Genomic DNA, 27,484 nt, shown 5'->3' on the forward strand with positions numbered 1-27,484 from the left:
CCGCCCCACCACCCAGGGAAAGGGAAGGAGAGAATGGCTTTAGACTTGTTTTCTCAGTTCTCAGTACTCTTCCTCACGCTAGCAACTAGCATGAGGTAAGAGAAATGATGCTTCCCTTGCCCTATAATTCTGGCTGACTCTCGCAAAAGTGCACTTTAATTTCATTGCCCCGGTCCCCGCGTCGCTCCCACCAGGTCAGGGAGAGGGGTTAGCCGCTCGCCTCTATGCATCTTTTATCTGAAGAACAGCAGAGGAGGGGATGCCTCCTGCCATGAGCATTAATAATTCACCAACCTCTAGCAGCTGCCTCTGCTTTGAGAGGTGATCCACGGGCTGCTTTTAAACTATGGTAAGAGATCAAAGATACAATTGTGTTACCTGTAGCTGAGCTGCCGAAAATGGCACATAAACAGCATCTCAGAAACTGTTTCCTCGGTGAATGTTTGTGGTCCTTGCTGGACTCACCCCATCCTGAAATGTGTGTCATGTTGGGTACGTGTGTCCCAGACTTTAAAATAATCTAATCACATTGTCTAAAAACTAAGGGGGGGACAGCAGGGCTTTAACATCTGACAAGTCCACGAGGCCAACTTAACCTCTTCGACTCTCGGAAAGGGAATGTTACCAGGGTAGGGGTGGGGAGGCTGGGTTTCAGAGAAAAGCCATTTAGGGAGCCAGAAATTTCTGTTTGCTCTGGTTGTTTAAAACCATGTCTTTTAAGCAAAGCAAATGGAATATAATCTTCCCTTGTGGTTGAGAACCCTGAATGATTTGCGCTCGTCCCCCAAATTAGCAGTCAAGTACAAGGACAGAGGAGAGGGAACGGCTTGAATCAGCAGTGACCCCTGAAACAGACCCAGAAATTCACAATTTTTACACACTGGCTAAACAAGAGCTGCAGTGAACTTCTGCTTCTGTGTGTGTGACATGCACAGCTATCTGATGGTTTAGGCATCCAAAAGTTTCACTAATAAGTCTATTATAATTATTACATATGTCTCTATTTATAATTGCTTTATGTATAATTATTAATGTTATATATACAATATATAAATATATCAATCATAAAAGTTATAATTATGTAAGTCTAAGATAAGTATTATAATAATGTCTATTATCCAAAAAATAATGGTAGTACTCATCCTTTAACATATAAAAATAATAAGGGGTCTTTTAAAGCTGACTTTTTCAAACACTAAGAGGAGGAATGCCAAGTCCAGCCCCTAAGCTGTTTTCCAAGCTGCAGGAGTCTTCTGAGGTCTAGTACTTGATCCTGAAATAGAACCACTCGCCTTCTCTCACATGCCATTTTCCTTAATCTAACAGTCGACAACACCCTTGATATGCTCCAGTGCCTTGAAAAATACCGTATCTCCTGTATTTGATGGATGGGAAACTCTGAATTCATTATATATACGTGTACATGTGTGTGTGTGTATATATATGTGTCTGTGTATATACCTATGTCTGTATATATGTGTGTGTGTATATACATACACCTATTTCACACACACTTTATTTCCTACAGAGACAATATAATATGGAAGGTGACAGTTCGAAACTTATGAAATGAACAGTAATTAATGAAAACAGGAGCATCCATGTCTGTGATTGTGCCCCTCTCACTCTGCAGGTTTATGAGAACTGTTCTCCTAGGACTCGCTCAGTCTCCCCAATTTTACCTGTAGATGAAGCGGGGAGAGCCGCACACTGTAGAGCGGGCGCCCTGTGTCCTCGGACGAGGGGAGCCCCACGCTGACCAGGAACTGGATGGTCTCACCCACCACATGACAAAACACCACCTAGAGAAGGGGCCATAAAACAACGGAACTTTACACAAGAGGGAGGAGAGCTTGCACCTTACCCATCTTCATTTCACTGAACAAAATCATCTGGACTCTATAAATCAGCAAGGACAAGAATTCAGAGCTTCAAATATGGATGAATATCCAGATTCACACCTTTTCTATTATGCAGTAATTTGAAAACTGGAAACAATATTTCACATCTTTTCTTCCTGATGGATTCCTGGGGGCTAACGCTGGCTTGCCCAAATCTAGTGAGGATCTTTCCACTCATAAAGATCTTTTTCTTTAAACATGGCTTTGTTCTATTTCTCCATGCAGCTGATTTTAAATTGCCCAGACAGTTCCACATTCACATGGAGTGAAAGCCATTAGCCACCATCTCTCACTAAAAATGGGCCTTAAAAAGAAAACTTCTTATGGATGTTACAGGGAAAAAATAAAAAACGTACCCAGAACACAAGAAATTGTTTCTATTTAAATAAATTTTAACCTATTGTGGTTTTCAAAGATGCAGGGATAATTCAAAGAACAAATGAAATATTAAACAGTTACAAAATGATACAGCCTTAACAAACACAGACTTATAAAATGAGCTCATTTAAAGACCTATGAGACAAAATAATTATGTCGGGAATAAACCTGACCATATTCCTGACATAAATTGCAAAGCATTTTAGAGGGATGAGCGTGAACGCTGTTACCTCACAGAGAAGTATCGCGTTTCTGTCACCGAATCCCCCTACTGGAGCAGACCTTCCAGAATGAGGGGTCAGCCACCCTCCTGGCAAGATGCCAAGCAAGCCCAGTGTGGCATGACCACAAGGCCAGGTGCCAGGTGTGCAAAGGCAGGGAGGAAGGGCAGTGGGAGAGGATGGAGGGGGGCCAGCAGGCGGCCAGTGCGTCTGGCCAAAGCCGGCTCGGCAGAGGCTGAGGGTACGGCGGGATGGATCCCACATTCCCGGGGGAACTGCTGACTCCATATTGGACGGTGTCACTTGGGAAGGAAGGAAAAATTCTTTCAATTCTCTGGTGGATTTAGAACCTAAAATACCAAGTAGAAAGACTGTCAAAACAGTTACTTTGTCAGGGTAACTGCTATTTCACAAAGTTCAGACTAAAAACATGTCCCCCTGCTGATCCCTGGCTAACCCTCTCCACTTGGGGCCCCTCCAACAAGAACCTGACCTGTACTATACCAGCCCCCCCAGCAAGGGGCCCATTTCCAGTGTCCACTATAAATGCTCTTGACAGTGCGGGGTTAGAAAAAGAAAAGCTTGCCTTTTCCAAATACTGGCGGAAAATTGCACAACCCTTATTTTCATCCGTTCTTGTAAAGTCCCTCTCAGAGGACTGATTTATGTGGATTAGTTCTATATCTTCATCATGTTATTGCATCTCCAGAGCTCATCAAAGGGTGGCCCCAAAAAATGTTTGTATAAGGAATGTCATCTATTCATTTTAAAAATAAATGCTCTATAAACAATCCTTTTAGAAGGAATTTGTTTTTGTTTTTGGCCAAGCCACGTGGCATGTGGGATCTTAGTTCCCTGACCAGAGATAGAACCTGGGCCCCCTGCATTGGGAGCGTGGAGTCTTAACCGCTGGACCACCAGGGAAGTCCCAGAAGGAATGTATTTTGATGCCAGATGAGTTATACACACAAGTGACGTGACACGGAGAAAATTCTCTGTTCTTTGAGTCAATAGCCGAGGCTGTTTTACTGCTTAAAATTAAAAACCAGACAGTGACTGGTTGACTTCTTCTTTGGAAACTTCTATACTAAGCTAATTAGAATGCTACCGAGAACACTGACGGCTTCATTAGCGCCCTGACTCAAGAAAGAGTTTGGTTTCCGTTTGTACGCAGTTCTACAAAAAGCTACCCCACTGCTCCATTCCTGATACACAGATATAGCCCAAGCACCCGGTTAAAAGCAAATAAACAAATAATCCAACAAAGATTTTAAAAGACTTTAAAATTTCTAGAATGCAAGCCTCCAGAGGTCACAATTACCATTCAAGTCACATCAGGAAAGTAAGTGCAATCACTAAAAATGGGACATCTAAAGGTCTGAATGCCCTTTCACAGAGGCCCCCCCTGGAGGGTCTTCCCTGGCCCTATGGCTTTCTGACCCTCTAAATAACACCTGCCATATAGACCAACCATTTCTTGGCCTCTCTTTAGTGTATTCAGCTGGAAAAACTAATTAAATCAACAATCTGATCAGTTTTGATATGGCCAAACAAAATGCCACCACTGTTCCTACGGGTCCAGCTGGAGGGATGACCATTAGGCCAAATCCGTGTCCAGGGCCAGGCTCTGCCCCGCCTCTCTAAGAGCAATCATGTCCCATTTGCCAAATGGATGAGAACAAAACGGGAAGGAGGCTTTAAAAAGAAGTAATCTTCTCTTAGTGCATTAAGGTGTCATCCACAACGGGGATTAAGTTCTCTCACCCAGGCAAACAGCGGCAGGGCCGTCCGCACCCCCAAGGGGTCCCCTCTTGGAACAGCAGAAGGCAGCATCACCTGATGCAAGGTCAAGCAGACCCTTCCAGCTAGCGCCAGAGCGTCCAGGGTTGGCTTCTACCTACATATGGACGAGCGGGTAGAGACCCTGATCTTGACCCTAGAGTCTCCCTGCCCCAAACACAGTCGTGTTCATGAGGCTCCCTTCTGAAGTTTACAGGTCAGCTCCTTGGGGCTTCCCTGGTGGCACAGTGGTTGAGAGTCCGCCTGCTGATGCAGGGGACACGGGTTCGTGCCCCGGTCCAGGAAGATCCCACATGCCACGGAGCGGCTGGGCCCGTGAGCCATGGCCGCTGAGCCTGCACATCCGGAGCCTGTGCTCCACAATGGGAGAGGCCGCAACAGTGACAGGCCCACGTACCACACACACACAAAAAAATACAAGTCAGCTCTTTGGAGCATCCCAATTATACAGGGCTGTTTAAATATGGCTGTCAAACCTTTCATGTGTGGTCCTCCCCCCGAAGCAGTCTGATATCGGTACTGGATTTTTAAAGTTAAACTGAAGCAATATCTAGCTTCTGTGGTGGAAGCCCTGGAGCAGGACTCCACAAAGCCAAGATCTGGATGCACAGAAGCGAGCTCCCTGGAAAGCAGCCAGCCGCAAATCCACCTGCTTTATTCTTGAGATTTTATTTTTCCCAAAGCAAGCAAAGAAATCCTCGATTACACAAACCATTTCAAAAATCGCACAACAGGGGCTTCCCTGGTGGCGCAGTGGTTGAGAGTCCGCCTGCCGATGCAGGGGACACGGGTTCGTGCCCCAGTCCGGGAAGATCCCACATGCTGCGGAGCGGCTGGGCCCGTGAGCCATGGCTGCTGAGCCGGCGCGTCCGGAGCCTGTGCTCCGCAATGACAGAGGCCACAGCAGTGAGAGACCCGCGTACCGCAAAAAACAAAACAGAAAAAATCACACAACAGAAGGCTGAACCGTGTATTCAGATAAATCCCCTTCCTCCCTCCTCTCTACATACGAGAGCCTTTCATGGGGGGTGGGCTCCACATGGGGAGGGTTTCAAAGGTGCAAGTCTTTAGCCCAAGGAGCAGCTGCGCTGACAGGTGAAGGGTCAGGGTCCCTGGTCCACCCCCAAGGGTCAAGAGGGGAGGCAGCTGAGGGAAGCATCTTTAGGACGTGAAAGTGGCCACATTTTCGTTATAACAGCAGGGAGGCCATCAGTCAAGGTTTTTTTTTTCTCTCTAGCCTCCAGATCTTAAACTCAGTCACATACCTATGCAAATAGGTCTTATCTTCAAACTATATTCCTTTGTTTAGACAGGGGCCCAAAGAATTCCAGGCCTAGGTAGTCCCAGGTTTTGCTATTGCTTTGCCAACAAGTAAGTCCTCAGATACCTGTCAATCTCACCACCCTTTTCCACTTGTTTTTCAATTAAGCCTCTTGTATGATGGCCTCAGCTCCGCCTTCTCTGAGAACTCTCTAGAGAACTGGAAATAATTTAATTACTTTTGTCTCCAAAAGAATTAGGAGTACAGCTGAGAAGAAGGATCAAAAAGGTTTATGCCACCCAATATATTTCACTTCAATCACGCTATATGACATCGTGCGGGAAAGAACTCCAAAATAAAAACGGAAGTCAAGACCCTTCAGAGTTCCCAGTCAGATTTCTTCCCCAACTCTGCAACCCAGTCTTGGCCCTGTAAGTATTCTTTAAGATGGCACGAGCCTGATAGAAAATATTACTTCTACTCTGGAACAGACTCAATTTAAAAAGTCAACTGCGGGGCTTCCCTGGTGGCACAGTGGTTGAGAGACCACCTGCCGATGCAGGGGACACAGGTTCGAGCCCCGGTCCGGGAAGATCCCATATGTCGCGGAGCAACTAGGCCTGTGTGTCACAACTACTGAGCCTGCGCGTCTAGAGCCTGTGCTCCGCAACAAGAGAGGCCACGACAGTGAGAAGCCCGCGCACCGCGATGAAGAGCGGCCCCCGCTCGCCGCAACTGGAGAAAGCCCTCGCACAGAAAGGAAGACCCAACACAGCCAAAAATAAATAAATTAATTAATTAATTTAAAGAAAAAAGTAAACTGCGTCAGAGCTGACTAGTCTCAGAACATCTATAAAGTTAACCCTACTTGCCCGCTTGTTCACAATACCTGGCTGAAGGTGTATTTCTATAAGGACTCTCCCAGTGGACCGAGGTGAAAAATGCTGGAAACAAGATGGCAGCCAACCCCAAGGAATGCTGGGTAGATGCTCTATTTCATCCCCTCGAGGGGTGTGCCTTGGACCACACGGGCTCCGATACCCCACCCCCAACTACACTCTCCATCCCTTCTCTTGTTGGGATACTTTAAAAAGAACAACGAGGCTTTTCAGTAAGAGTACACGACCAGAAGGTATTGTTACTACATCATGTGGTTTAATGTGAGCATTCCTTGGCTTAAAAATCCAAGAATGTGCTGTTCTCCTCCATGGACTCTATGCATTAAAAGACACATACAGGAGGACACTTCCTTTAAAATGAAAGCACTTGGTCACACTTCCACCTAATGCCGGTGTGTTCCAACTCACAAACAAAACCCCAGCTTACCCGAGGGTCCTTTTACCTGGTCTTCACCAGGCGAGGTACCTGAGGGCTGACTCAGCCCAGAGTTCCACATGCCTTTATCCAAACAAACAGGTGGCCCTCCCAGAGACTCTGCTCCCATTCGCATCTCAAAGGACGAGGCCTCCAATGAGGAATTGTGCACCTGCCCTTGGAAAGACCTGGCTTCAAAACAATTTCACAACCTGTTGGTATTTTAGCATAAATACCAGGCTAATGGGGTACCTGGAATTTCAAGTCATGCAAAGTCAAAAAAGAGTCAACCAAATTTCCTATTTGCAACTACAACTTTGCGTGCTCTACCCTTGCAAAGTAAGGGGTCCACCAAGGTCTGGAAAGAGCCCAGCAGTGCCCAGAAGCTCCCAGGGTATATTTTAGTATATGAATGTATAACAGCCTTAGGTAGAAAAAACCCATGTGCTCACAATATACAATTCATCCCAGTGACGGCTGTGGGGTTCCCAGACATACACTGTGGAATAAGATTCCGGGGGAAATTCCATGCAATTGCCTGAAGTCTGTTTGTTGCTATGGTTTTACAGAAGCAAGGGTTGGTGAGTGACTTTCAGTTCCTTTTTTCCCATTTTCACCATCTCTTTCCTGGTGGGGGTGGGTGGGAGCTTAAGTGAAATGATAATAATAAAAAGGTAAAGAATAATAGTAACAGTGCTGTTGATGGTGTATTGCGGTTGGAGCTCGTTTCTGGAGGCCGACTTGGGTTCAGTTCCAGCCTCTGTTATTCAGCAGCTCTTAGTTCCCTTACCCGAGTGCCCCAGCCTCTCTTGGCCTCAGTTTCCTCCTCCGTACAATGGGCACAATGCTTCCTTGGGCAGAGAAGGGCTGTGGGCACTCATGAGGACAGACACGGCCCTTACTGCCCGGCGGCATCAGAGCTACCACGTGGCAGGGGCCCTGCAGGTGTTGCACAGGCCAGGGCCAGGGAGGGATTCATCCTTTACAGACACAAAGCCTGTGGCTCAGTGAGGGCCTCACACCGAGAAGGCCAGCGTCACTGCACTCCCCCAGCAGCAAGTGACCCTTGCTTTGCCTGGCAAGCCTTCCACCTATACATCCTGTTCACAGGGACACTCGCCACGCTTGCTAAGTAAATGTGTGGCCTTTGCAGCGCGTGCCTGTCCCAGCACAGCCCTCCTAACCCTGATTCACGTTTGGAGAGCTCCCACGCTGCCCTTGTAGACCTCACGCCTTCACAAAGCTTCCGAACCCACGCATTTGCCCTGGAGGGGTTACGGCTGCACCCCAAGAAGGAAGAGCTGCTCTCAGGCCACTTGAAAAGTTAAGTTTGCTCCTTCTGGGTCAAACATTCTGGAGCAAACCTCTCCTAGGACATGAGGAAAGAGAACCTAGCTGAAACTCGCTGCTCTTGTGTAAGAGGGCAATTACAGTCTGGGAGAGAGAAGTGTACTGGGGGTGTGTTGAGACCGGAAGGGAGAACACAGAGAGCCCTGGAGGGAAGCTGAAGGGCAATGCTCTCCTCCACAAGCAGTGCCCCACCGAGAATGCCTCTCGGTACGAGCCCTCACCGGGGCTGCCACCCGGCTACGCTGAGCGTGTCTGCAGACCACGAGCCCTGGAGACCCAGGGGTGCTTCCAGTCGCCCCCTGAACAGCTGCTCGTCCACAGGAGCACAGGCGTCCTGCCCTGCCCGGGGAGAACTCCTTTAGAAAACTGCCCCCGGCCCAGCACAGCTTTGCCTCTTGGGATAAATATCTGGTCTTTGTCCTCAGTCCCTGGCACATGGCTCCTAAAGCCCTAGGAATCTCCCAAGTGATAAGAATGTCTTTTGTATACTAAGGAGATGACTGGTGGTTGCAGGGTGGGGGGGCCTAGATAACATCAGGATGGGGACTGGGGGCCAGAAAGAAGACCAAGGCGTGGTTAGAGGGTAGCAGCTTTGCCACCTGGACTTCAGGGGAGGGGAGGGGAACTAGAGAGGGAACACTCACCCATGCCTGTGATTTAATCAGCCGTGCCTCTGTAATGGAACCTCCAGAAAACCCCTGAACAATGGGGTTCGGAGAGCTTCTGGTCCTGGGAGGGCGGTGCACGTGGAAAGTGTGGAAGGTCCCCACCCCTTCTCCCTTCCCTGTCCCAGGCATCTGCCATTTGGCCGTTCCTGAGCTGTGTCCTTTATTAGACACTGATAATAGTAAGTAAAGTGCTTTCCCGAGTTCTGTGAGCTGTTCTAGCAAACCATCAAGCCGCTTTACAGCCAGTCGGTGGGGCCAGGTGGCCCAGACTTGGGGTTGGCGTCTAAAGTGAGGGGAAGTCTTGGGCTGAGCCCTTACCCTGTAGGGTCTGTGCTGTGTGGGGAGTTAGTGCCAGAATCGAGTTGAATTGTAGGACACCCTGTTGGTGTCCAGAGAACTGGAGGACTGCTTGCTGGGTGCAAGAGAAGTTGTACACATTTGGTGCCAGAAGAGTCATGAGTCAATGGCTCAGAAGCCCCCAATTCAGCCACGGCTGCAGGGTGTGGACTGTGCATCTACCACGGGTCCTGCAAGGTGACTCAGATGCTCTAAGCTATGCAAGACCCCGCTCTCTGTGCAGGACGGGGGGCGGGGGGCTTGCTGACGAGCCAGGTACTTGCAAAGGTAGTTGCTCTGGCACATGGGGGTCTTCGGGGGCTGCAGGAAAAAGTCCAAGCACATGGCAACTGGAAGGCAGGGGAGACCCGGTTGTGTTCTGCGAGGCTTGTGCCGGGAGGCTCAAGACCAAACCCCAGCTGGGAAGATGCTCACAAAGGGAGACCAGGGCCCCATTCTCACCTACTCGATCGAAGACGTGACGAGACACCAGACCCCAGAGTCATCCCTTTCGTTACCTCAAATGTCATCCACATGTCCCTTGTCAGGACTGAGTTCGAGGGATGAGAAACACACACCCTGACGCTTTGGAGGGAGCGTGGGAAGGGGAGGGGGATGTCACTGAATCTCCTGTCTGCATTCCTTGGACAGCTTCTGAGTCCTCAGACTCTGCTACGGTTCTCCCCTTCTCAAGAGTTACACAGAGCAGAGAGAACACATGACGTTGCTGGCACGGGATTCAACCTAAGTTTGGAACCCATGGCGGGTGTTTAGATCCTAAAAGCAGGAAGACACCGTCATCAGTGTCCTGCCCGACAGGCAGTCCTAGAGCACGAGCTCCCGGGACGCCGCCTGTCCTCTGCTTGACGCAGGGGTCCCCAACCCCGGGGCCTTCATTACTGCCTGAACCATCTCCCCTCCACTGCTTCCCACCCCCCATCCGTGGAAAAGGTGTCTTCCACAAAATCGGTCCCTGGTCAGGAAAACACAGGAGTCAGGAACTACGAAGAAACTTGTGAAAGAAAACAAGATCGTGTGCACTTAACCCGTAGTTTACTAGGTAAGAAGCTTCCTAGAAGATCACGTGGACAGCCGTCCATGGTCCTATCCGGGGGCGGCAGAGGAAGGAAGGCTGAGAGCAGAGAGGAAGAGGGCAGACTTAAAAAAAAAGCTTATGCACGTCTATATATTGTTTCTAACTTTTTGACGGGTATGCACAATTTCTGTAATGGTATTAAAACAAACACAGTTTAACTGTCCACTTTCCAAGGATGCTTTTCTGGCACTACATATCCAGACCTTTAAAAATAGTCTATCGCCATTTCCAATCTCTGCTCCCTCCCGGCACCTCCAGGCCAGCCCCTGAGAGGTGTCCCTCTTTTAACGCTGACAGTGTCAGAAATCGGCAAACAGAAACTGTCCACCACAAAGGGACCTGGGGTCTATTTGTAATGATAGGGCACTCACTGCACAGGGGCACTTCCCAAGCAGGGGCCTTGGGTAGGTGAGGCCAGCAGCAATCTGTCCCTCAGTCCCCCAGCCTTTGAAACTTAGGCACTGGAGCATCTGCTCGCAAGGCCCCTTCCAGTTCTAATGGGCTGTGTTGGTGTCAGCATCCTGCCTTGTGGCCACCAGTTTCCTCCCAATATCTTCCAGAGACTTCTCCACGCTTGTTGCAGGGGTTATGGAGCTCTGTGACTCCCGTATCTGCCAAGGGTGGGGAAAGAGAGCTTCCCTGAGCTGCCCGGGCAGAGGAAGCTGGGCCTGCCCCTGAGCGACCAATTCTGGAATCCGTGGTGGAGCTGAAGCGTGCGTACCTACAACCTAGGAATGTCACTCGTGCCCTGGAGACACTCCCGCTCTTGTGCCTGAGGCACAAGAAAAACTACCTAATTATCCATCAGTGGAAGGTGGAAAAAGCAGCCCTGGTCCACCCAGAATCCTGAACTGTAGCTCCAGCTAATGAACTAGAGCGACACAAATCAACCTGGCTGAACCTCCAAACTGGCATGTTCTATAAGGAGAAAGCTTCTTGTGAAATTGTGCACACAGAACAAGAAACGTTTGAAATGCACAAACTATGCTCTAGCTGAGCCAGGAAGGAGATACACAAGAGGTGGGGTTCCAGGGGGCTGGATGTGAGCTCCTTCTGGGCCCGGGGGCCACCCAGGTGTCCCCTCCTTGCTGTCTGCTAAATGATAGGCATTTAATTTGATAATAAAATATACAGAGATACAAGGGTAAGCCTTGAACCTAAGAGTTTCTCAGCACTTCTACAGATACTTTTTGTTAAAAAAAAAAAAAAAAAGAACTTACAATTATTTATGGTATTTGACCAGTCTAATAAGTAACTTCAGCATGTGAGCTGTTAGCAACTATAAAATAAACTCTACGTAATATCTAAATGACTCAAATCTATATATCGTGTTACAGAAATTATTCACATATTATTTATATAACTATATATACAGATATAATTCACCCATTTAAACTATACAATTAAATGGTTTTTAAATATATTTCACAGCATTGTACAAGTATCACCAGTTTAGAACATTATTGTCCCCCCACAAAACCCTGTCCCTGTTCACCTGAGCAGTCACTGGTCACGTCCCCTCAAGCATTACCCGGCCCTAGCCCCTGGACACCAGTAATCTACTTTCTGTCTCTACTGATTTATCTATTTTGAATAGTTCATATAAATGGAATCTTATGTGTCCTTTCATGTGTGGCTTCTCTCACTTAGTGGAGTGTCTTCGAGGCTCATCCACGTGGGAACACGTGTCAGAACTGCATTCCTTTAGGAGGCCAAATAATACTCCATCGTGGGGACATGCCATATTTTATTTATCTAGTCATCAAGTTGATGGATCAGATTTTATTTTTTTTTTTGATGTAAGGTGTCTGGCATTTTCAATAATTCTAAGACAGAATAAATTCCCCCACCCCAGCTTTTTCTCTTTTTTAAGTTGAAGTCTAGCTGATTTACAAGGCTGTGTCAATCTCTGCTGCACAGCAACGTGACTCAGTTATCCAACCCCGCTTTAAATTCGCTTCCTCGGTGAAGAAAGGCCCAAGGCAGGTGACGGTGCCCGGCTCACCTTCTCCTGGGCTGACTGGGCCACGCTGGACACTTGTCCCATGGCCAGCTCCAGGGGCTGCTGCAGCGGGTCCTCCTGGAAGCAGAAGCGTGGCGGGCCCTGGAACGGAAAAGCACAGTGAGGAGATGGGTGCAGTGCCAGGCAGGGTGGCTACTTTCTCAAGGCAATGATGTAATTGCCGCAAAGCTCGGCAGACCTCAGAAAATGTGGTCTGACTTCTTTTGGTTCAATCCATGCCTCTAAATAGCAGCAACGGGCAAATATCAGTAAGGAACGCAGGGACAAAACCAAAGATGTTGCAATAAAGTCGGCAAAGGATATTTTGAGAGTTCGTGTTTACGGTGTAAGGGGAGAAGCCCAGGCTCCTGGGGTGGACGGTGGGTCTGGAGATCAAGCACAGCACCTGGCCAAGCACAGCAGGTTCAAGGGCTGTGCTGCCCTTCTGGGAAAGCACTCTCTCCGGTTTCATAAATCACCTCTCCCTGCTCCACGTGGGCGCTGGCACTCTACTTAGGGTGGCTCCCTTCTCCTCTCCCACTGCCCAGATGGCGTGGGAGGGGGAACCCGGGGTTGGGGGGGCAGTGGGAGGCTGTGGCTGCTTCTCCCTGGAATTTGGGATTCTTGGCTGGAAATGAACTTGGGCCGGTGGCCATGCCCAAGGATCGGGTTCCTCCAGAGCTGCCAGGCTCCTGCCCTCCAGGGTCTCCTGGTTCAACCCCGCCCTCAGCTCTGTGCATCCCCATAAGCTTCCAGAAAAGTCCTCTGTGGCTTGTCGCCCTATGTCCATTTTGGTTCTTGCAATTAAAATCTCCAAGTGCAAGACGTGCAAGTAATGAATATGAATGCAAGGCAACAAGATGGATGTTTTATAAAAGAACACATCAGGCTTGGATTGCCAACCAAGTCTTGGCCTTATAAAAATAAGTTCTCTTGAGAAGCTGAACACTTATGCCTACAATACGACCCCGGAACGAAACTCTTCTTAAACTCTTTTCCTGACATGCTCCAGAAAGTACATCATCGTCAAGTGAGCTCCGATTGACTGGTCAAAAAAGAGATTCAGACCCACAACTTCCCTCCGTATCTCACCTATTTCTGAGACTCTCAGCTGTGATGTGCTGGTTCCAACTACAAGGCCAGATCAAGGGTAGGGAATTAAAATGGTACAAAGAGGCACCAAAGCTCTCCTGGCAAGTGCAGTGCAGAGGAACAAGAATGAAGTCATCACGGGGCTGTTTCTTAAGAATTCCCAGTGATCCAGAGTAAACCTACAAGGCACAGGACATTGTCACTGACATGCTTCTAACCTCACCCTGTCTTAGCAACATTGATCTCACCCCCTAAAAATCATCAGGGAAGAACTAAATCTACTTCTCAAGCGTGATGAAGTCATGCTTTGGGGGCTGCTCTGCTGACATTCTCCACAGCTAGAGCTTGTTTGGGGGTGACCTGCTGACCAGGGGCTTGGGGATGACATCGCCCTGTGTGCCAAGCTGCATGGCTGAAACAGTAGCACCCAGCACAGAGCCCAGCACCAGGCAGGGAGCTGACCCCTTGCGGGAGTCGTTACAGCCGCCGGGGCTGCGTGTGAAACAACGCACCTTCTGCACCAGCCTGAAGACACCACGTTGCCTTAAGCAGCCCCAATGCCACCTCCTGCCCCTGTCCGTCAGGAGGTGCCATCTATGCCCTCTTATGTATGACAGCTTCTGAATGAAAACCCTGGAAATATTTTGCTAGGGAAGTTCATGTCAAGGGGCAGTCTCACAAAGGAAATACATTAGGAAGTTAAAGTAAGGACCCAGAGGTTCCCCTTCCCTTTCTGCTTGATCCTTGAGTTTCAGGAAGCCCGGCGTGCGTGCAGCATAACCACAAACTCCCACATCTCTGCACCCCGTCCTTGGGAACGCAGCCCCGTTCCGGACTCAACCCCACTCAGACTAGAGCAAGATTTTATGTCCACAGGAAAAGCAGCAGGCAGGAAGTGCCAGGAAAACACTGAGAAAGAAAAACAAGAGACTAGCTCTCCTTGACGTTAAGACGCACTCTAGAACCTCTGCAATTCAAAGTGTGAACACACAGACGACTAGTAGGGCCGGAACAGGATGTCCAGGATAGACCCCAACACATGTGGAAACAGTACGTGACAAAGGTGGCATCCCAAATCACTGGCGAAAGATGGATCTTTGAAAAATCGGGATATGGGAGGAAACCCAGATAGAATGTAAACCTCACTGCACTACAAGTAAAGAACACAACCATGCGAAGGGGAGGGAAACAGATCTAACCTGAGAAACTGAAGAAAACAGTGTCCTGGCTGCACATAAATGTTAGAATCTAGTCAGTAAATGTGTTTCTCATGGGGGTACAGGTCAGCAATTCAGAAAGTAAGTTATGTGTAAACTAGAACTGACCAAATAAATATGTTACAGAGAGTACATCCCAGATACCTCACTTTTGGAGGAAGAAGTTAGAGATAAGGAAAGGGGAAGATGAGAATGAACTCTGTGCCGTTGACCTGGAATCCAGGATATAGGTATAGTCATGGTTTTGAAGATGCAGACAGAGAGATGTGTGCACATGAATGTGTTCACATCCATATATACACTTCCTAGGTCTGTCCACTAAGAGGGTCTAGAAGCAATGAGACCCCAGCAGTAATGAGCACACCTGATGCCCAGATCTTGTTTTCTAAACACTTCTCCAGGAAAAGGAATCAGAGCTGCTTAGAAAACTGGCTGAATCCAGGGCCAGAGAAGAGGAAAATACAAGACGAGCTCAGAGCAAACATCTTGTGGAACCATCAAGCAAGGAAATGCTAAGAAAAGAAAAAAACTATGTGTATGTGTGTATATATATATATATACATATATATATATATATATATATATATATATATATATATATATATCTCAATGGAAGAACACGACAGAGCTTCTAATGGCCAAAACAAGAACAGTTTAAGCAACAAAATAAATAGTGATGGTACCGAATTATAACCCATGGAATAAAATAAATACCCATGAGTCCACACTGATGTAAATAATCAATTACATATACAGATGGAGGAGAAGTGGCAGCTCTTTCTTGCAGTAGAACTCCAATGAATAAATGTAGAAGGAGAGAGGGAAACAGAAAATCATCATTAGGCAAACTCCACAGAAGTCAATGGCTGCAGACTAGATACACAGATGGATGCCAAAATCAGTGAGTGAAAGTATGAGGGGTGACAGGATTTGTACAACCTCAAAGTATCTACCCAAGTTATGTGGTAACTAGAGCAGGAAAGGATAAGAGGAGACCTAAGATGTAAGAAGAGAAACAGGTGGAAATCACCTTAACCAAGGAACGAAGGCCACTGCTTCTCCCCAGCAGTACGCCACACTGACATCACGCACCCCGTGACGCAGCACGCTGAAAGGGGCGCAGCACTTCCGTGGTTTGTATAATTGCAGTCCAATTGTGTGAAAACACCAAACTGAGGGGTATTTGGCCAAATAACAAGCAACAGTCCTCAGAGTTGTCAAGGTCACAAAGAAACAAGGGAAGACTGGGAAACTGTTACAGCCTGCAGGAGACAAACGCAAAGCAACAACTCAATCCATGTAGGACCCGAACGGGACCCTGGAACAATAAAAGAATACTGGCGGAAAGCCGGTGAAATTCAGGCCGTTGCAAAGTCACCACGGCCTCTGCTGTTGCAGGCTTGCCCCGCATTCCAATTGTAACTACCGTACCCCTCCCTCCCCCCCCCCTTGAGTGAGCCAGAGTCCCCTAATCAGCCACTGCTTTAACCCTGTCCTGTCTGGGCGGGAACAGATGCCTGAGGGCAACCTACATGTAGAGGCGGAGCCAAATCCAAAGCTGAACCCCGGGAGCTGTGCGAACAAAGAAGAGAAAGGGAAATCTCTGTGCAGCCTCAGGAGCAGCGGATTAAATCCCCACAAGCGATTTGAGGTACCTGCGTCTGTGGAATACCTGAATAGACAACGAATCAACCCAAAACTGAGGCAGTGGACTTTGAGAGCAACTGTAGACTTGGGGTTTGCTGTCTGTGACTGACTTGTTTCTGATTTTTGTTTATCTTAGTATAGTTTTTAGCTCTTGTTATCATTGGCAGATTTGTTTATTGGTTTCATTGCTGTCTTCTTTTTTTTTAATTACTTTTTAATTTTAATAATTTTTTTATTTTAATTATTTTATTTTATTTTATTATTATTTTTCTTTCTTTTCTTCTCCCTTTTCTTCTGAGCCGTGTGGCTGATAGGGTCTGGTGCTCCGGTCTGGTGTCAGGCCTGAGCCTCTGAGGTGGGAGAGCCGGGTTCATGACATTGGACCACCAGAGACCTCCCAGCCCCATGTAATATCAATCGGTGAGAGATCTCCCAGAGATCCCTATCTCAACACTAAGACACAGCCCCGCCCAATGATCAGCAAGCCCCAGTGCTGGATGCCCCATGCCAAACAACTAGCAAGACAGGAATACAACACCACCCAATAGCAGAGAGGCTGCCTAATATCATACTAAGCTCACAGACACCCCAAAACACACCACCGGCCGCAGCCCTGCCCACCAGAAAGACAAGATCCAGCTTCATCCACCAGGACACAGGCACCAGTCCCCTCCACCAGGAAGCCTACACAAGCCACTGAACCAACCTTACCCACCAATAAACAACGGGACCTACGAACATGCAGCCTGCGAAAAGGAGACCCCAAACACAATAAATTAAGCAAAATAAGAAGACAGAGAAATACACAGCAGATGAAGTAGCAAGGTAAAACTCCACAAGACCAAACAAATGAAGAGGAAATAGGCAGTCTACCTGAAAAACAATTCAGAGTAATGACAGTAAAGATAATCTAAAATCTTGGAAACACATTGGAGAAAATACAAGAAACGTTTAACAAGAACCTCGAAGAACTAAAGAGCAAACAAATAATAATGAACAGCACAATAAATGAAATTAAAAATTCTCTGGAAGATGAATCAATAGCAGAACAACTGATGCAGAAGAATGGATAAGTGACCTGGAAGATAAAATAGTGGAAATAACTAACCCAGAGCAGAATAAAGAAAAAAGAATGAAAAGAATTGAGGACAGGGCTTCCCTGGTGGCGCAGTGGTTGGGAGTCCGCCTGCCAATGCAGGGGACACAGGTTCGTGCCCCATTCCAGGAATATCCCACATGCCGCGGAGCGGCTGGGCCCGTGAGCCATGGCCGTTGAGCCTGCGCGTCTGGAGCCTGTGCTCCGTAATGGGAGAGGCCACAACAGTGAGAGGCCCGCGTATTGCAAAAAAAAAAAAAAAAAGAATTGAGGACAGTCTCAGAGACCTCTGGGACAATGTTAATCACAGCAACATTTGAATTACAGGTGTCCCAGAAGAAGAAGACAAAAAGAAAGTGTCTGAGAAAATATTTGAAGAGATTATAGTTGAAAACTTCCTTAACATGGGAAAGGAAATAGTCAATCCAGTCCAGGAAGTGCAGGGAGTCCCATACAGTATAAATCCAATGAGAAACACACCAAGACACATACTAATGAAACTCTTAAAAATTAAATACAAAGAAAAAATATTAAAAGCAGCAGGGGAAAAGCAACAAATAACCTACAAGGGAATCCCCATAAGGTTAACAGCTGATTTTTCAGCAGAAACTCTGAAAGCCAGAAGGGAGTGGCAGGACATATTTAAAGTGATGAAAGGGAAAAACCTACAACCAAGATTTCTCTACCCAGCAAGAATCTCTTTCAGATTCGACAGAGAAATTAAAATCTTTACAGACAAGCAAAAGTTAAGAGAATTCAGCACCACCAAACCAGCTTTACAACAAATGCTAAAGGAACTTCTCTAGGCAGGAAACACAGGAGAAGGAAAAGATCTACAATAACAAACCCAAAACAACTGAGAAAATGGTAATAGGAACATACATATCGATAACTACCTTAAATGTAAATGGATTAAATGCTCCAACCAAGAGACACAGACTGGCTGAATGGATACAAAAATAAGACCTGTATATATGCTGTCTACAAGAGACTGTCTTCAGACCTAGGGACACATACAGACTGAAAGTGAGGGGATGGAAAAAGATATTCAATGTAAATGGAAATCAAAAGAAAGCTGGAGTAGCAATTCGCGTATCAGATAAAATAGACTTTAAAATAAAGACTATTACAAGAGACAAAGAAGGACACTACATAATGATCAAGGGATCGATCCAAGAAGAAGATATAACAATTGTAAATATTTATGCACCCAACATAGGAGCACCTCAATACATAAGGCAAATGCTAACAGCCATCAAAGCGGAAATCGACACTAACACAATAATAGTAGGGGACTTTAACACCTCACTTTCACCAATGGACAGATCATCCAAACAGAAAATAAATAAGGAAATTCAAGCTTTAAATGACCCATTAGACAAGATGGACTTAACTGATATTTATAGGACATTCCATCCAAAAACAACAGAAAACATTTTCTTCTCAAGTGCTCATGAAACATTCTCCAGGATAGAGCATATCTTGGGTCACAAATCAAGCCTTGGTAAATTTAAGAAAATTGAAATTCTATCAAGTATCTTTTCTGACGACAGTGCTATGAGACTAGATATCAATTACAGGAAAAAAAAGTGTAAAAAATACAAACACATGGAGGATAAACAATATGTTACTAAATAACCAAGAGATCGCTGGAGAAACCAAAGAGGAAATCAAAAAATACCTAGAAACAAATGACAATGAAAACACAATGACCCAAAACCTATGGGATGCAGCAAAAGCAGTTCTAAGAGGGAAGTTTATAGCAATAAAATCCTACCTCAAGAAGCAAGAAACATCTCAAATAAGCAACCTAACCTTACACCTAAAGCAATTAGAGAAGAACAAAAAAACCCCAAAGTTAGCAGAAGGAAAGAAATCATAAAGATCAGATCAGAAATAAATGAAAAAGAAATGAAGGAAACAATAGCAAAGATCAATAAAGCTGAAAGCTGGTTCTTTGAGAAGATAAACAAAATTGATAAACCAGTAGCCAGACTCATCAAGAAAAAAAGGGAGAAGACTCAAATCAATAGAATTAGAAACGAAAAAGAAGTAACAACTGACACTGCAGAAATACACAGGATCATGAGAGATTACTACAAGCAACTCTATACCAATAAAATGGACAGCCTGGAAGAAATGGATAAATTCTTAGAAAAGCACAGTCTTCCAAGACTGAACCAGGAAGAAATAGAAAATATGAACAGACCAATCACAAGCACTGAAACTGAAACTGTGATTAAAAATCTTCCAACAGGGCTTCCCTGGTGGCACAGTGGTTGAGAGTCTGCCTGCCAATGCAGGGGACACGGGTTCATGCCCCGGTCTGGAAAGATCCCACATGCCGTGGAGCAGCTGGGCCCATGAGCCATGGCCGCTGAGCCTGTGCATCCAGAGCCTGGGCTCCGCAACGGGAGAGGCCACAACAGTGAGAGGCCCACGTACCACAAAAAAAAAAAAAAAAAAAAAAAAATCTTCCAACAAAAGCCCAGGACCAGATGGCTTCACAGGTGAATTCTATCAAATCTTTAGAGAAGAACTAACACCTATACTTCTCAAACTCCTCCAAAATATAGCAGAGGGAGGAACATTCCCAAACTCATTCTATGAGACCATCATCACCCTGATACCAAAACCAGACAAAGATGTCACAAAAAAAGAAAACTACAGACCAATATCACTGATGAACACAGATGTAAAAATCCTCAACAAAATACTAGCAAACAGAATCCAACAGCACATTAAAAGGATCAAACAACATGATCAAGTGGGGGTTATTCCAGGAATGCAAGGATTCTTCAATATACACAAATCAATCAATGTGATACACCATATTAACAAACTGAAGGAGAAAAACCATACGATAATCTCAATAGATGCAGAAAAAGCTTTCGACAAAATTCAACACCCATTTATGATAAAAACTCTCCAGAAAGTAGGCATAGAGGGAACTTACCTCAACATAATATAGGCCATATATGACAAACCCACAGCCAACATCATTCTCAATGGTAAAAAACCGAAACCATTGCCTCTAAAATCGGGAACAAGACAAGGATGCCCACTCTCACCACTAGTATTCAACACCGTTTTGGAAGTTTTAGCCACAGCAATCAGAGAAGAAAGAGAAATAAAAGGAATCCAAATCAGAAAAGAAGAAGTAAAACTGTCAGTGTTTGCAGATGACATGATACTATACATAGAGAATCCTAAAGATGCTACCAGAAAACTACTAGCGCTAATCAATGAACTTGGTAAAGTAGCAGGATACAAAAGTAATGCACAGAAATCTCTTGCATTCCTATACGCTAATGATGAAAAATCTGAAAGAGAAATTAAGGAAACACTCCCATTTACCACTGCAACAAAAAGAATAAAATACCTAGGAATAAACCTACCTAAAGAGACAAAAGACCTGTATGAAGAAAACTATAAGACACTGATGAAAGAAATTAAAAATGATACAAACAGACAGAGAGATATATCATGTCCTTGGATTGGAAGAATCAACATTGTGAAAATGACTATACTACCCAAAGCAATCTTTGGGTAGTATCAATGCAATCCCTATCAAACTACCAATGGCATTTTTCACAGAACTAGAGCAAAAAATTTCACAATTTGTAATGGAAACACAAAAGACCCCGAATAGCCAAAGCAATCTTGAGAAAGAAAAACGGAGCTGGAGGAATCAGGCTCCCTGACTTCAGACTATACTACAAAGCTACAGTAATCAAGACAGTATGGTACTAGCACAAAAACAGAAATACAGATCAATGGAACAGGATAGAAAGCCCAGAGATAAACCCACACACATACGGTCACCTTATTTTTGATAAAGGAGGCAAGAATATACAATGGAGAAAAGACAGCCTCATCAATAAGTGGTGCTGGGAAAACTGGACAGCTACATGTAGAGGAATGAAATTAGAACACTCCCTAACATCATACACAAAAATAAACTCAAAATGGACTAAAGACCTAAATGTAAGGCCAGACACTATACAACTCTTAGAGGAAAACATAGGAAGAACACTCTTTGACATAAATCATAGCAAGATCCTTTTTGACCCAGCACCTAGAGAAATGGAAATAAAAACAAAAATAAACAAATGGGACCTAATGAAACTTAAAAGCTTTTGCACAGCAAAGGAAACCATAAACAAGACGAAAAGACAACCCTCAAATGGGAGAAAATATTTGCAACCAAACAACTGACAAAGGATTAATCTCCAAAATATACAAGCAGCTCATGCAGCTCAATATTCAAGAAAACAAACAACCCAATCAAATGGGCAGAAGACCTGAACAGACATTTCTCCAAAGGAGATATACAGACTGCTAACAAACACATGAAACATCACTAATCATTAGAGAAGTGCAAATCAAAACTACAGTGAGGTATCACCTCACACCATTCAGAATGGCCATCATCAAAAAATCTACAAACATTAAATGTTGGAGAGGGTGTGGAGAAAAGGGAACCCTCTTGCACTGTTGGTGGGAATGTAGATTGATACAGCCACTATGGAGAACAGTATGAAGGTCCTTAAAAAACTGAAAATAGAACTACCATATGACCCAGCAATCCCACTACTGGGCCTACACCCTGAGAAAACCATAATTCGAAAAGAGTCATGTACCACAATGTTCATTGCAGCACTATTTACAATGGCCAGGACATGGAAGCAACCTAAGTATCCACTGACAGATGAATGGAGAAAGAAGATGTGGCACATATATACAATGGAATATTACTCAGCCATAAAAAGAAAGGAAATTGAGTTGTTTGTAGTGAGGTGGATGGACCTACAGTGTGTCAAACAGAGTGAAGTAAGTCAGAAAGAGAAAAACAAATACCGTATGCTAACACATATATATGGAGTCTAAAAAGAAAAAATGGTTCTGATGAACCTAGGGGCAGGACAGGAATAAAGACACAGATGTAGAGAATGGACTTAAGGACACAGGGAGGGGGAAGGGTAAGCTGGGACGAATGAGAGAGTAGCACTGACATATATACACTACTAAATGTAAAATACATAGCTATTGGGAAGCAGCTGTGTGGCACAGGGAGATCAGCTTGGTGCTTTGTGACCACTTAGAGGGGTGGGATAGAGAGGGTGGGAGGGAGATGCAAGAGGGAGGGGATATGGGGATATATGTGTACATATAGCTGATTCACTCTGTTATACAGCAGAAACTAACACAACATTGTAAAGCAATTATAGTCCAACAAAGATGTTAAAAAAGAAAAAAAAGTAGGGTCTTCAGTTTACTTAAAAACTTTTGTTAATTTCTCATACTGTTACAATGTTAATATCATTTTATTATAAAATATAGTAACATTGTGCCAATATTAATTTCTTATAGGTTACAATAATGATTGTACTATGAAATATAGTAACATTGTACCAATGTTAATTTCTCATACTTTTACAATGCTAGTATCGTTATACTATATTGTAGTGACATTGTACCAATGTTAATTTCTCATACTTTTACAATGCTAGTATCGTTATACTATATTGTAGTGACATTGTACCAATGTTAATTTCTCGGTTCTGCTCTTGTGCTCTGGTTATGTAAGGCTGGCTGAGGAAAGTGTGGAAACTGAATTATTTTTGAAACTTCTTTCTAAATCTAAAAGCAGTAAAAAATTTAAAGCTTTTTTTTTTTTTAAGGAAGATGTTACAAGAAAGCAGCCCGTCTTTATTGACTCTATTGACTAAAGGCCTCGCACAGATCTCATCGCATCCGGAGTGGAGGCTGTTTTCCAGACTGAACCCAAACTTATCCTCTTCCCCAGATGAAGCACAGAGAGGTCAGGGCTTTGCCCAAGGTCACACAGCCCCAGAGCTGCCTTCCAGCCTAAGCAGTGGCCACACAGCTCTTCCGAGTGGCTCAAGGGGTCCCTTCCCTCCTCAGCCACCCACGAGGGGCTGACAGGAGTGGATGTTAGCTTTGGCTGCGTTTTAGTTGACACTAACACTACACCCACTCTTCCTTCCCCTGGATTCCCGTCTTGCTGAGAGCATGGGTGAGTGCAGAGAACAGCCTGAACTGGCATCTACTCCTCGTTTCTATTGACAGTTTGCAAAGTCATCCGTCAGCCTCCTTTAACATTGATTCTTTAGAAGTGAAAAACAAAGCACATTAAACAGCTTGTTGGGCCCAGGCTTGGCCAGCTCCCAAGCAGGGGAGGCCTGTGTCCAGACGGGGTGATGCGCATCTCCACCGTTTGTCCCCCTCCAGGGACAAGTTTCTAACAGGGCCTGGTATTCATGCTCCAATCGCCACCTGGCCCAAGCCAGCCGTGCGCTGGGCACCGGGTGCGCTGTGCCTGCACGGACAGGGCTTTGCCTCCCTCACAAATCCCAGGAGCTGATGAGGGTACCAGTGACCACAGGGTCCTGCTGGGGAGAGGGTGGGGCAGCATCCTCCAAAAAATGAGAAGGTCAGGGACCCCTGTGCTGAGACCTGAAATACTGACAGGAGTTAACTAAGGAGAAAGGTTAAATAATGTTGGAGACGCAAGAAATGCCTTGCGGGAAGATCCCAGACCGGAAAGAGCACTGAATGTTTGAGCAATGGAAGGGAGACCGGTTTGGGGGTCAGGTAGAGAGGGCCTTCCCGTTCTTACCAGCTGACTTCTACTGTGGCCACCATGGGTGGTCAAGGAGCTTGAATTTTTGTGAGCAGCACTCAGAGGAAGCTCATTATAGAATAAGGAAACTCCCAAGTCTTGTCACTTTGTTTACTTTTCAAATTGCCACACCTCCTGTACAAGCCAGAGCTATTAATAACATGTTCTAAGTTCACAGGACATCTTTTTTTTTTTTTTTTTTCCACAAAGACCACAAATTGTCCTACAGTCTTGGTCATTTGCATTTAGAACATTCCTCTGAAAAAAATCCTGGGGCAAAAGACTAAAGAGACAAACAGCTCTGTTAACCCTCCGCAGCCGGGGCCTGGGCCTGCTGGAGTGGCCTGGCCCATTTCTGGACAAGTCCAGAACGTGGCCCTCACTCTCAGACCGCTGCTTCCCGCACGTGGTCCCAACAGCGTCAGCCTTGGGAGCAAGGTGCTGTCCAGCCCACCGGTAGGGGGCACGGGACCACGGAGACACTGGCTTCCATAGCTGGTGACCTGCTGTGGAAAAGGCAACCCTGGAGCCACCAGGTGGGTGTCGAAGGTGTGGACCATTGCTGGGGTGACTGTCACCCCAAACCACTTTGTAAATGTTCATGTAAATGCAGGGGAACCAAAGGGAAAACCTCAGCTGTTGCCTTTAAATAATACAGCATTTGCTCCCAGTCTGGTGACTGAGCCAGTTCTGGGATCTTTCTGTTCTCTGGGACCGAACTGCCATCAGATCAGCTGGAATTAGGTGTTTGCAATGCCAGAGTGGAGAGACGTTGTGGGGTGCGGGGGACCTGAGTGACTGACTGGTGGCTGGCTTACGGACACTGTGTGTATCCAGCAGCATCTCACTAGTGAGGGGCTGGCTCGGGGAACTTGTGAAAAATATAGTAAGCTCCCTGCGCCCCCGACAACTTCCTAAGTCTGAAGTGGGGGAGGGAGCAGGCACGTGCATTTTTTCAAAGCTCTCTAGGCAATTCGCCAGTGTTCCCCAAACACCTGGCATCAGCCCGACCAGCTGGCAGAGCAGCCACGGTTTCCTCACCTGTCTCTCCAATTCACCATCCTAATTATTCAGAGTGAGGGTTGCAATCCCAGGGGCCCTCTGACACAGGGAACCTGCAGTGCCACAGTCACTGGTCATCCGGGGCCAAAGGAGACTCCACAAGCTACTGACCCACCCTCAGCTCCTAGGAGACAGGAGCCCCTTTGTTAGGGATGATGCATTAAACAATCGCACCCTTTTATCCTTTCTTGCTGGACCTCAACTAAAGGAAACATTTGGGTCTCAAAGTCAAGTTTGCTGCCCACAGGGGACCGTGACTGCAGATGTGGATGGACCATGAAGACCCCCCAGCCCAGGGTCTAGGTCAACCCTGGCAAGTCTCTCTAGCCCATGGGCCTCAGTCTCGCCTCTTGGAGAAGCAAGAAGTGCTGCGAGAAGGGTTTCGGGTTCCTTGCAGCCCTAAAACACAAGCTGGGGTAAAACAGAGTGGGAGGAGTCGCTCCATTCAGGAGAGAATCCCACCTCGCACGGAAGACGCTGGGCTGCCTGAGTTCCTGCCAACCCCCCAGCGACAGGCAGAGGCGTGGTCTCCTCCCCGGCCAGGGCAGACAGATAACAGGACAGGGTGGGGCCAGAAGGGGGATGCTAAGCTGAGGCTCGCTGGGCTGAGTGCGGGCTTGGAGTGTCAACCCTAATCGGGGATTAGTGGAAATCGTGTTGGAGGCAGGGCAGAGGGAGACTCTGCAGGGCTGGCTGCCAGGTCAGGACAGCCGCTAACGAAACACGAGGGCCTGCTCACCCAAGCTGTCATGAGTGTCGCAGTCGGGATGGCCCAGGACAGGGGAGAGGTATGCCAAGGCCAGGGCAGGAGTTACCCAGATCCTATCAGCCTGCAGAACGTTCCATCTGAATTCAAATCAAGCAACATTTCCAGGCACCAGGGAGAGCAAAGTGACGCCACCAATTCCCTCCCCCCATAACACACAAACACACACACACACACACACCTGACACCACGGTCAGACCCAATCTACAGTCAGAGAAGACTCAGGGCTGCCTTGAGCTTAAACCCAGTACATTATTGCCCCTTCCAGGTAAGAGTTCTGGAAAAACTGGTGTCTAAGACTCTGCAGTGCACGGCGAATAGCAGAGAACGGAGAAGGTGCAAAGGAGCCAGATCTCTCCCCGCCCCCTGCGCCAAGGGCCCTCTCTCCTCCCACACAGAGATTCAAGTGAGTAGGGAGAAAGGTTTGCTTCCGAAACCTTCAGGTATTTGCTTCTGTTCTCAGCCTTACCCGACCGGCTGCAGACAAATTCCAGAGCAGGGATATCCTCCTTTCTCTCTGAGTGCTCCAGGCACGAGGGTAATCTGGAAGCATTATATCGAAGGGAATCATAGTTTCTAAACCAATCAGGAAATGTCAGGGAACACGGCAGAATGCTTTAAGCAGGACTGTCCCAGACTTACAGGAGGGAGGCTCGTGCCTCTGCCTGACCCTCTCAGGAGTCCCAGGGGGATGACCAGGACCCTACAGATCATTCACCCAACACCAACACGCATGTTACAGCTCACGAAAGGCTGAGAAGCAGAATCAGTGGCCCACGTCACGCCCCCTGTCTCATCCAGCTGGGACAAGGCTTTCACCCGCTCACAACTCCAGCCTGCAGTGTACTCAGCCCCAGAACCCAGGCCCTGGACACCAGGTCAACCAGGGGTCAATGACAGCAGCTGCGTGGGGAAACAAATCTGTGTTTGCTCACATAGGTGAGGTCACATGGCTTTAGGGGCTCCCACAAGCGGTGGGGTGGCCCCCCCGTGAAGAGCTGTCCGGTTCTGGTGGCCGCGACACGGACTCCAGGCACCGAGGCAGATCGCAGTCAAATGACCTTGAAGGCTTTTTTCATCCAAAGGTTACGGTTACTTATTTATTTTTTTCCCCAGGGTTCAGAACACGGTCTTTTGTTGGATTTATGCTCATTCACACTCAAAGCTATTTTGTTTTTTAAATCCGTGGCTATGTGAGTCAGTCAAGGCCATGCGCAAAGACCAGACAGAGGCCCACCGTGGAATATTTTGCAGGTTGATGGTCCAGACACACAGCATTCACTATTTCCAAAGCAAAGTGCCACAGGCTTCTCCACTGAGCTCCCAAGCAGGTGGCGGAATGGGGTACACCTGGGAGCCATCAGGACAGGCGAAGACTGGGAGGTACCCCAACCCCCCCCAGGCCCCCGTTCCTCCTATGGAACACCTAGAAATAGCAGGCACCAGGAGCTTGTCATTAAGCCAAGATGTCTTAGCAGCAAAAATAAGTCACCCAGTCATTAACCAGACAAGGAACATAACCACAGGAGCATGGGGCAGTCGAGCTCAGTCATCAGCCCCTGAGCTGTGAGGTAGGAGATACGTGGGTTCAAATCCCAGCTCTGCCACCCACAGGCCGTGTGACCCTGGGC

The 27,484-nt window shown here is 46.6% G+C and overlaps 1 protein-coding gene across 1 annotated transcript in view; it reads right to left on the reverse strand.

The window, feature by feature from the left end:
- C2CD2 (C2 calcium dependent domain containing 2) overlaps positions 1-27,484 on the reverse strand; it is a gene marked incomplete at both ends in the record, with an annotated part of 59,240 nt that overhangs the window by 30,869 nt on the left and 887 nt on the right. The window contains 2 exons of the mRNA XM_079705457.1: positions 1,683-1,802; positions 12,331-12,429. Of these exons, the coding sequence (XP_079561583.1) occupies positions 1,683-1,802; positions 12,331-12,429 (219 nt within the window). The remainder of the gene's footprint in view (positions 1-1,682; positions 1,803-12,330; positions 12,430-27,484) is intronic.

This window comes from Hyperoodon ampullatus (genome assembly GCF_949752795.1).
Source record: "Hyperoodon ampullatus genome assembly, chromosome: 5".
Taxonomy (NCBI): domain Eukaryota; kingdom Metazoa; phylum Chordata; class Mammalia; order Artiodactyla; family Ziphiidae; genus Hyperoodon; species Hyperoodon ampullatus.